This window comes from Delphinapterus leucas, chromosome 3 (genome assembly GCF_059928025.1).
Source record: "Delphinapterus leucas isolate spDelLeu-1000000601 "Yukka" chromosome 3, BTC_Dleu_Yukka2, whole genome shotgun sequence".
NCBI classification, from domain to species: Eukaryota; Metazoa; Chordata; class Mammalia; order Artiodactyla; family Monodontidae; genus Delphinapterus; species Delphinapterus leucas.
Window position 1 is genome coordinate 117,681,683 of NC_143131.1, and position 11,173 is coordinate 117,692,855.

Consider the following 11,173-nt stretch of genomic DNA (forward strand, 5'->3'; position numbering starts at 1 on the left):
GCGGACGCCAGCACTGTCCCCGCCCCGCCCGCGGGTGCCGTGGGGTCACCGCGCCTTAAAGTGGCCGCGTCCGCTCCCGAGACGGCGGCCGGTCCCGAGATAGGCAGCCGGAAAGACCTGGGCCCTGGGTCCTACCCTCCCAGACCCCTTCTCTGGCGCGGCCGGAGAGCCTGGGGTGGCATTCCAGGCTTTGGTGAGGGGAGGGCAGGCATCCAACTTGTACGCAGGAGCTAGGCCCAGCTCCACTCATCCATCACAGGTGACGGAACGGAGGCTAAGCAGGGACCTGCCTGAGATCAAGCACTACGGCATGTGGATCAGAGTGTGAGCCAGGAGACCAGACAACTAAGGTCTTGCTAACAATTTCATCTTTATGTCAGCTCCCCGCGTCTTCCCATCACTGCAGTGCACCCCTCCTCCCTGGCCCTCCCATAGTCTGTCGCTAGAGCTCATAAGGGTGCATCCCCCCTCACCTTTGACAGAGGAGCATGGCTTGGAGGGCTCCCCCCGACTCCAAAAGTTGTACTGGGGCCTCAAAAAACTGCTGTCCCTGGCTGGACCCACTGCCCTTAGTGGAAACCTAGGCTGGAGGGGACAGTTCTAGCTTTTCAGGCTTCCAGAACAAGGCCCGGATGCTGATGTGGCATCTCTTAGGAACCTCTGGGGTAGCTGTCGTCCCTTCTCTAAAGCCCCTCTGAGGCAAGAATAGCTCTGTGCTCCCCCATACACTCACAAGGCCCTCATTCCAGCCCCTGCCACCTTAGGACTTGCCCTGGGGACAAGTGCTGATGGGGAAGCAGCCACCACCTGTCACTCTCCTGGGACAATGACAATGGGCACCACTTGCCCTTAAACTTCTGGCTTCAAGGTCCTGCTATGACTCAGGCCCCAGCTGGCCCTGGAGCAAGAGCACTGGCCCCTCCTACGCATTCATTCTCACACTGAGCCAGGAAAGGCTAGACTTGACAAATCTGACTCAGCCTCCCTTGAGTGGGACCCCTGCCTGGTGTGTCCCCTTTATCACCTACGGCACATTAGTTATGGCTTCTGAGAGGATCCAACCTGTCCATCACATCCAGCCCTGCGTATGCAACTTGAGCACGTCATAGCCCCTTCACACACTGTTACCCCACCTTAAAAATAGACATAGCAGAAGAAAAACACACACACACACACACACACACAACACAGCATTGTCCTTTCCCCTTCCTCCATTTGTGCAGACTAATAAGCTTCTAAGTTTGGGAGAAGTGTAAGAAGGTGCAAATGTGATTCACAGGTACAGCGTTATTGTTATGTGATGGAAACTGATTTCCCAAATTCACTGTGGTCCTGGAACCCACCATCTTTGAACTCTCCAGTCGGGGTTTCTCATAGACACATACACAACACATACACAGATAGCCCTTCAAGTTGGGAGAGTTATATTTACCAGGGCACTGGGGTAACCAGGGTTGTTTATATAGGAAGGAATTTAATACCAAGAGTAAGAAGGGACAGTGCCTACTAGACAACCAAGTAGTCCTTCCCTAGGCTAAAACCCCATACCCCCATGGGCCCCCACTACTACCCAAAGGAGGGAGGGAGGGGAGTAGCAGGGGCTGGAGACTCGAGGAGCATCCATTCTGAACACAGCAGTGGCCTGGCAGGTGGTGGTCCAAAAGGCAGGCAGGGAAGAAGGAAAGAGTGTCTTTTGCCTTTCGCCCTACCTCTTCCCTGGGGTCCAGGCCACTGTGAGGCCTGAGGGAGGTACCCACAGGGATCGGAAGGGTCAGGATGGGGACCACCACAGCAGAGAAGGCAGAGGTTGGGCATTACAGCCAGATAACAGGAAGGAGACGCCCATTTTATTTTTCCCTGGAACACTGGCGGCTCCAGGTCTGACGCATCCCCGAGGCTTTCTTATGCTTCTGGTCCAGCACCTGGGCCATGTAGTTCTCCTGCTGCTTCTGGATCCGAAAGTCAGACATGTGATTCCTGCAACGGAGCCGGCTGGGCATGGGCTGGGGACAGCCCAAGGGTAGGGACCAGAGGTCTGGCTCCCCACTTCCATCAACAATCCCCAGCCTGGCCCGGACCCCTCACCTGAAGATCTCTTTCTGCTGGCTGATAACTTGCTGCAACTCCTTAATCTCATTCTCTTTGCCATTAAGTATATCTTCTTGCTTTATAACGTGAGACTCAATTTCTATGGGGGAGAGAGGCAGGGAGGAGGAGTGGTTCCCATCCCATGAGCTCCTTCCTGAAATAAGGTATTCCCTCAGGGGTCTCTTCAGAACTTGGCTCCCCCAACCCAGGGGTTGTCCAACAGTAGTTGCTAATACCTTCGTAAGAATGAGTTTATTATGGAGTCATGATGGCGTGGAAGTGGAGGGCACAACATCTTGATGAATGTGTCAGTGACTTTACAGCTCTATTCTGGACCAGGTAGCTCACATGAGGGCAGGCAAGGGCCCTTGGAGAGAGATGGTCAGCCCTGCCCAAAAGCAGGAGGATGAATGGCTCCTGCCCTCAACTCCTGCAGCTCTTTACAGATATCACCTCCTTGGCGAGACCCTTCCTAGTCTAAAATCACAACCCTTCCCAATACTTCCTATCCCCTTTTCCTGCTTTATTTTCCTTCTTAGCACTTATATCTCACAGACCATACATTTTGCTCATTTGTCTTTTCCTCTACTAGGATATAAGGTCCACGAGGACAAGGATTTTTTGTTTTATTCACGGCTTTAACCCTAAGGCCTAAAATAGTACCTGGCACGTACTAGATGTACAATACTTTTACTTGTGGAATGAACAGGATGTCCCCTGGGCCTTTAGGTCTTAGCAACATCACCTAGTTCAGTCATTTCAATCCAACCAGAACTACTGAGGACCAGCTGGATGCCCAGCCCTGTGTTAGGGCCTCAGGGGAGAAGACAGGATCCCTATTCCACAGGGCAGGTGGGGAAGACCCAGGGAGATAGTGGTGGCAAAGATTAAGTGCTCATTAGAAGCAAGCGTAAGTTTTGTGTCTTGGGTTAAAATCCAGTGAGGCTGTAGGGATCTCGGGTTGCTTCATTTACATAATGTCCCTCAGGGAGTCCTGGAAAATTCTGATCCTCAAAGGAAGAAAATCCTACTGCTTTTAAAGGCTGGACAAAGATTAACTAGAACATAACATAAGCTCTGAAAATGCAGATATACTGAAGCAGTGAAGGTTTCAAAAGAGAAGATCTGATAAAAAGTTAAGGCACATGTTACAGAGAGACATGGGTGAAGGAAAAGAATGAAAACATGGGCTCACTGGGTCACAGGACCAGGACTACTGAACCTCCTTCCCCAGGTCATCCAGTGAATCCAAACTGATTGCTTGTGAAGTTCTTAGGGGAAAAAAGTAACATAGGGCTTCCCTGGTGGTGCAGTGGTTGGGAGTTTGCCTGCCGGTGCGGCGGACGCGGGTTCGTGCCCTGGCCCGGGACGCAAAAAAAAAGTATCATAAATGTGTTTGATTCTTTTAAAATAAATGAGAGCTAAATTTAGAATAAACAGCACCCAATGAGAGAATGGTTAGAAAAGCCTTTTGAGAATAAGAAACTATGTAAGAGTAAAACTGGAACCATGCAAAGGGAGGTAGGGGGGGTGGGAGACAGGCCAGGGGGTAGCTCAGGTCACCAGATCTCCTCATGTGAGGGCTTATGCCCTACTGGAGGAGTTCAGGACATTCTTGGGGGAGGCAGCCAGGCTCCTCCCCTTGACTCACACACCTTCCACAAGCAGTTGCAGAGCCCCGAGGCCTTGGCTGATCTCTAGGAAACGTCCTAGAGGAAGGGCCTCTAGCAGCACCAGGAAAGAACCCTAGGTTCCTTTTAGGGAAGTGGGGGGATGTCCAGGGAAAGGGGAAGGACTAGGAGACCAACATCCTTGGGTATGGAGGCACTGACTGCCTGTTGGGCTCCAGGAGGTCCTAACAGGAGCTCTTTTTAAAAATTTATTTATTTTATTTATTTTATTTTTGGCTGCATTGGGTCTTCGTCGCTGCGCGCGGGCTTTTCTCTAGTTGCGGTGAGCGGGGTCTACTCTTTGTTGCGGTGCGCGGGCTTCTCATTGTGAAGCACGGGCTCTAGGCACGCGGGCTCAGTAGTTGTGGCTTGTGGGCTCTAGAGCTCAGGCTCAGTAGTTGTGGCGCACAGGCTTAGTTGCTCTGCGGCATGTGGGATCTTCCCGGACCAGGACTTGAACCTGTGTCCTCTGCATTGGCAGGCGGATTCTTAACCACTGCACCACCAGGGAAGCCCTAACAGGAGCTCTTGATCAAACAACCATGAGGCTTGTTAGTCCACTTGGCCAGATTAAGATGGCAGCCTGCTGGCATCTTTCCAGTGACAAGACTCACCAGGGGAGACAGAAGGCTGCATTGGTGGGTAGGGGGTGCCCAAGGCTCCAGGTGGGGGCCCATCAGGAGAGACACTGAACCTCTTTTGGGCTTGAATTCTGGCCTACTCAAAATGAATGCTGCAGTGAATGAAGGAAATGTTGTATATGGAATTCACATCTACTTCTTTTTTTTTTTTTTTTTGCGGTACGCGGGCCTCTCACTGTTGTGGCGTCTCCCGTTGTGGAGCACAGGCTCCGGATGCGCAGGCTCAGCGGCCATGGCTCACGGGCCCAGCCACTCCGCGGCATGTGGGATCTTCCCAGACCGGGGCACGAACCTGTGTCGCCTGCATCGGCAGGCGGACTCTCAACCACTGCACCACCAGGGAAGCCCCACATCTACTTCTTAAACTAGGTAAGGGGAGTTTAGCATTCTGGGAAAATGAAAGGGGGTCCTAAGGTCTCAGGACACTGGGTAGCTCACTGAAAGTGCCCCACAACTCAGAGCACCAAGTCAACAAGTGGCCACAGGCATCTGCGTAGAGCAGAGTTGAAACCTAATGGCCCACAGACATATTTTCCTTGGCCCATACAATACTTTAAAAATTTCTAAATCAGTTGCCAACCCTAAAAAGTCAGAAAAGCTTCCATTAAAATGTGGTTTCCAGTTTCTTTTTTAAAGATCTGACAGTACTGGGCCCCTATTCCCACGGCAGAGGCTCTAGGCCCTTGAGAGGGGGCATGGTTCTCCACATTACCACAGTCCCCACTCCTCCTATTGGGTCCTCAACACAGAAACTAAGGGTCAGATTCCACACAGCACTGTGATTGCCCCGTTGTTCCTCTGGTAACAGAGTTATAAGTCAAGTACACTATTTCTAATAGTCACCAAAAGTGGGAAAACAAAAAGGTAGACTAAGAAGGTCATATGTTTCAAGAAAAATGGGAGCGAGCCCATTCCTTTATGGCCATGAAGAATACTGTACACCAACTACTTCCCTCATTTCCGTGGCCTGCCTGGTCCCTGAAGGCCTTTGCGAAGGTGTGGCCCACCTGGGCTTGCCTTTATCCTCAGCCAGGGGCAGAAGTTGGGGTGAAACCCTGCTCTGAACACAGGCACTGGGCTGTGAGGGAAGAGCCCACGTATGTAAGCATGGGAGGGAGCGTGGGCCTCCCGCCTAACATTGCACTTGGTGATTAGCTGGTCCTTCTTGCTGGACTCCTGCAGGGCTCTGCTCTTGACACTGGAGAGCCTGAGTGGAGAAGATAAGAAAGGGTGGGAAGGCTGATGGGCAGATGGGACCCCCAACCGTTCCCCCACTACCAAGGCCCACTCACGCCTTTTCAAAGGCCAGCTTCTCTTTCTCCAGCTGTTTAGACAGCACCTCTACCTCTCCGAGGGCAAACTGCAACTTCTCCTCTTCCGTGGCCAGGAGAACCTTGGTCTTGGCATGGGCAGCTTTCTCTTCCTGCAGGGGCAGCAGCAGTGACCTCATTATCCCAAGCCACGTTGGGTCTCCTAGGCTCCCTTAACCAGCCCCCTTTCTCAGAATGGCACATAGAAGCCAGGATACAGGAAGATTCTGTCCTTACTATTGGGGCTGGAGGCTCTCAGAGGCTAATACTCAATGACTCTACCCAATCACAGGGATCCTGGGAAATGGGGGAAGCTTAGAAGCTGACAGAGGCCATCACTTACCACCAGCTTTTTCTCCACTGCCTGGAACTCTTCTTTACTGACAAAATTTTCATCCTGGAGAACCATCTGCAACAGAGGCTGGCTCAGGGAGGGGCTGGGGTGGTAGGGGTTTCTCTCGGGACCAGGACTGAGGATAGATAATGGGATGCCCGGGGCACCTAGGATGACACTGGGGCCCAGGAAAGGGAGAGTTCATTCCACAAGATTCACTGATGCTCAGCTCTATGTCCTGCCCTCAAGTAGCAAGAAGTCTCATGGAGAAGACAGCCCACGGCCACCACTTCTAACATGGTGTGTGCTGTGATGGAGGTTCCCAGAGGAGGCCCCTGACCCGGCCTGGGGAAGGGTCAGAACAGCTTGAAGCGAAGGGAATGTCAACCTGATATCTGACTGCTAAATAGGGGTGGGCCAGAAGAAGAGGATGGAAAAGAAAAGTGTTCCAGACGGTGAGAACACACATGCAAAGGCCAGCTGCCAACAGAAAGACCTGGGTACCTAAAGGTATGCAGGTAATTCAGTGTCCAGAGCTGCATACTACCGTTAAAGAAATAGATGTGAAGTCAGTTTTATGTATCCCCACCTTCTTACCCAGATAAAAAACAAAACAGAAAAACCATGAACTCCAGTTGGCCAGCATTTTACCATGCCTGTCCATGTAATCTGTGGCTCCAATGCTTTGCACACATGAACGGGGGTTTGACCAAAAAAGCAAAAGCAAAGGGACATAAAGGGGTTGGAAGCCTTTAAGTCAACATATGAAGAGCCAATTCTGTGCTTACTGCACTCATCATGGGGAGGGGATTCCATAATAGGAACGATGTTATAGTTACTCTGCACACAAGGGCCTTGGCAAGTCAGTGAAGTCATCTTCAATTAGAAATGAGGAAATTGGGAATTCCCTGTCGGTCCAGTGGTTAGGACTCCAGCTTTCACTGCGAGAGGCCGGGGTTGGATCCCTGGTCGGGGAACTAAGATCCCTCAAGCCACGTGGCGAGGCCAAAAAAAAAGAAATGGGGAAACTAAAGCTCAGTGAATAGATGGGCATATCTATCAGGCCCTGCACAACCAGTCAAAGAGAGTAGGAAACAACTTGGCGTTGACTAAAATTCCCCGGTAAATATTCACGAGACACTGCCCCCTTTTGGCTCCACCTCTACCAGCCGGAACACATCTGGGCCCCGCCTCCTCGTGATGACGCCATTGGCAATGTGCTCGCGGCCCGCCCCTGGCATCGGGACAGCGTCTGGCCCCGCCCCCACCACTTAGGCGTCCAGTCCGGCATCCCCCAGCTCTTCTGGTTGCGTACCACGTTCCTCAGCTGGTGGATCAGTTCCTCCTGAGCCTCAATCACGTCCCGCAGTTGATCGAAGGCGAGACACACTGATCCTGAACCCCCCTGCGACCACCCGACGGGCGTCGCCATCTTTCGCCCCCGCCAGCTCGTTGGAAATGGCTGCCGCGGCGTGCCTCCCCGCTGACGCCCACCAATGAAAATGAGACGCCACAAAGCACCCTGGCAACCAGGGGCGGGGACTTCCTTTGTTAGCAGGGATGGGGCCCGCCTCTTAAAGGAGCCGCTCTCTTAGCGGAGCCGCCTGGGGAAGAGAACCTCCAACACCGTTAGTAATTTAAGTTTATAGGGAATTTGCACATCTATTATATGATATGTTTCTCACGCAGTCCTGAGGAGCGGGCAGGGCCCGGCTTATACTTACTGTAAGGGCTGAGGGGCAGGCAACACTCAGACACCAGCCCTCACCCTTCTCCCAGGGACCAAGACCCTGAAGCAAGGGTCAGCTGAGACAACCCCTGCATATTTAGCTTCACATGTCTCTTTATTCCACTCTAATCTCTAAATTTCCCCCATAGTATGAGACTCCAGCCTCCTGTGATCTTTATTCCTCCTAGGAACACACTTAGTACTTAGGGGGCCTGAGCCTAAGCAATGAAGGGAAGCTCAAGAATAGAGAAGGAGAGTGGCTTCACCCAAGATAAGAGTCCTCACATTCTGGTACCAGGCTCTGGACAGCCTGAAGAGCCTGAAGATATTAAAACTGAAGTCAGGCATGAAGGAGACTTGCAAAATGGAGGCAGGGAAGGATAAGGTGATCACACATCCCCACCAATCCTCATTGAGGGCTTGTTTGTTTTTTTTTTCCGGTACGCGGGCCTCTCACTGCTGCGGCCTCTCCCGTTGCGGAGCACAGGCTCCGGACGCGCAGACTCCGCGGCCATGGCCCACGGGCCCAGCCGCTCCGCGGCATGTGGGATCCTTCTGGACCGGAGCACGAACCCGGGTCCCCTGCATCAGCAGGCGGACTCTCAACCACTGCGCCACCAGGGAAGCCCTGAGGGCTTGTTTTGAAACCCAAATAAGATTACGCTCAGGCTATTAGATATTAGCTATTACCAGAGCTAATATTTATCGAGTATTCACTATTTCATGACACCATTATGCCTTATTAGTGTTATTTCATGTGATCCTCACAATAACCTTGTGAAGTAGGTTCTAACGTCCACATTTTACAGGTGAGAAAATGCAGGTTCTATGAGAATGAATAACCCAATAAGCCAAGGTCACCCAAGCTAGTGAGCCTTGGAACAGGGTTTTGACAGAGGCAGTCTGATTCCAGAGTCCATGTTCTTAACCGTGATGCTGTGATGCATTTTGGTTGAACATAATGGATTCTGAAGTTATGGAATTTGAAACCCCCAAGTAGGAAATGACTATATTAAGAAGGAGTTTGGAAAAAATGTTGTCGATGACCACAAAGGGAAGTTGAAATTTCAGGTAAGCCACTTAGGCTGCTCTCCTTAGCTGCTTAGGTGCCTCTTTTTGGCTGGAGGTTGTGACCTAACAAACATGGCCATTCCTGTGGCTCTCCCAGTGGTAGCCCTTGTTTTATCTTTCCTTTTTTATTGTGTCTGTTCTCATGTCCTTGAAGGCAAGGCCACCTCTGTTGATCAGTTTTTAAGGGCCTAGAGCCGTAGAGTCCAACAGAATTTCTCTGATGGAAATGTTCTGCACCGTCCAGTACCAGCAGCCAGTAGCCTCACGTGGCTCAGCAGTACTTGAAATGTAGCTCAGGTGACTGAGGAATTGCTTTTTAAATTTTTTAAAATTCCAATTAAAATTTAAATAGCCAGAGACTTCCCTGGTGGCGCAAAGGTTAAGAATCCACCTGCCAATGCAGGGGACACGGGTTTGAACACTGGTCCGGGAAGATCCCACATGCATGGAGCAACTAAGCCCGTGCACCACAACTACTGAGCCTGGGCTCTAGAGCCCGTGAGCCACAATGGCTCACGTGCTGCAACTACTGAAGCCTGTGTGCCTAGAGCCCATGCTCCTCAAGGAAGAGTAGCCCCCGCTCACTGCAACTAGAGAAAGCCCAGGCACACCAATAAAGACCAAACGCAGTCAAAAGTAAATAAATAAATAAATAATAAATAAATTTAAATAGTCATATTTGGCTAGTGGCTACTGTATTGGATATCATGGGACTATAGGGTGCTCTGTGGTTTATGTGCCTCAGGACAGAGACCTCTAGGAACTTTGTCTTTCAAATGTGAATGCTCCTTTGAATTACCCTGGACAAAGCTGCACATTGCTCTGGGGCAGCGATCACTGAATCTCCCCATGGACTCTGTCCCCTCTCTAGGGTCTTTTAGGAGGTGCTGCTTGATGTTCCCTTGCCACTCAACATTCACCTCCACCAGCTGTGCTCCACATTTAGGGCAAAACCCTAAAAGGCTCCAGCAGCCATTTCCTGAGGATGGGAAGTTATGAGCAAAGAGAGAACCCTGGATCCAGGTCCGCACCCTGCATACTAGCATGGACATGAGGGACGGTAACCCTGGTTGGGGATTGCCACGGACTCCCACTCTATGTCAACAAAAACTACAGGTTCTTAGCCAGCTGGGGCTCAGCAAAGCTCAGAATAACATGACATCACAGATAGCTTTGTGATCCTGCCCTGGGAAGTGCTGCCTTTCTGCACAGGCTTGTCATACTGGTTGATGTTCTGGTTATCTACTGCTGTATTAACAAATCACCCAAAATTTACAGCTTAAGAAAGAAAATCACTTTGCTCAGGAATCTTCACTTTGGGCAGGGTTCAATAGTGAAAGCTTATTTCTGCTCTATGCCTGGGATGGTTAGTGGGGTGGGGGGTGAGGGTATGAGAAGTTCCACTTCCAGGACGGCTCACTCGCATAACTGGCAAGTTGGTGCTGTCAGCTGGGAGCTCATCTAAGACTCAGGACCAAGGTTCTTGGTTCCTCACCATGCGCCACTTGGGCTTTCTCATAGCATGGTGATTGGGTTTAAAAGAAAGCATCCAAAGTGATGAAACAGAGGGAATACCCTAGTAGTCCAGTGGTTAGGACTCTGTGCTTCCACTGCCGGGAGCCCGGGTTCCAAAAACAAAAACAAAACACAAAGTGACGAAATGAGAGATGCCAGTTTTCTTAAGGCCTGGGCCTAAAAACTGGCATAGTGTCATTTCTGCCCAACCCTATTCGTCAAGGAACCACAGAGTCCGTATTCAAGCAGTGGGGACACGTCCTACCTTTTTTTTTTTTTTTTTTCTTTGCGGCACATGGGCCTCTCACCTCCGTGGCCTCTCCCCCCGCGGAGCACAGGCTCCGGACCCGCAGGCCCAGCGGCCATGGCCCATGGACCCAGCCGCTCCACGGCACGCAGGATCCTCCCGGACCGGGGCACGAACCTGCGTCCCCTGCACCGGCAGGCGGACTCCCAACCACTGCGCCACCAGGGAAGCCCCATCCTACCTTTTGACAGGAGTAGTTTCAAAGAATTTGAGCTGTACTTCCAGAGGAAGTCCTGACAGGTGACATGTCATTTTCTTCAAGGTTCAGTTCAGATAATACCAGACTGGAACTTAGTCTAATGGGGGAGACAGATAATAATCAAATAAACACCCAAATAAATCCCAGTTTAAGTCACTATTCAAGTAAATAGCATTATAGCTATGAGAGGTACAAGAAAGAGAGGAATGAGAATAATTTAAAAGGAGATTTAGCCCAGCCTGGGGTGTCAGGTGTGAGGAAGAGATGTTTGAGCTGAATGAAACCTATTAAGGTAACCAGGAGGCACTT

General features: G+C 51.1%; 1 protein-coding gene across 1 annotated transcript; it reads right to left on the minus strand.

Moving 5' to 3' along the window:
- Positions 1-21: 21 nt before the first annotated feature.
- On the minus strand, positions 22-8,528 carry SPATA24 (spermatogenesis associated 24). Its single transcript, XM_089908492.1, has 7 exons — positions 7,359-8,528; positions 6,053-6,118; positions 5,692-5,822; positions 5,537-5,606; position 5,454; positions 2,086-2,188; positions 22-1,992 (listed from the first exon to the last, which is right to left on the minus strand). The coding sequence occupies exons 1-7, from the start codon at positions 7,473-7,475 to the stop codon at positions 1,848-1,850; spliced, it is 633 nt and encodes a 210-aa protein (XP_089764618.1). The 5' UTR covers positions 7,476-8,528; the 3' UTR covers positions 22-1,847.
- Positions 8,529-11,173: the final 2,645 nt, after the last annotated feature.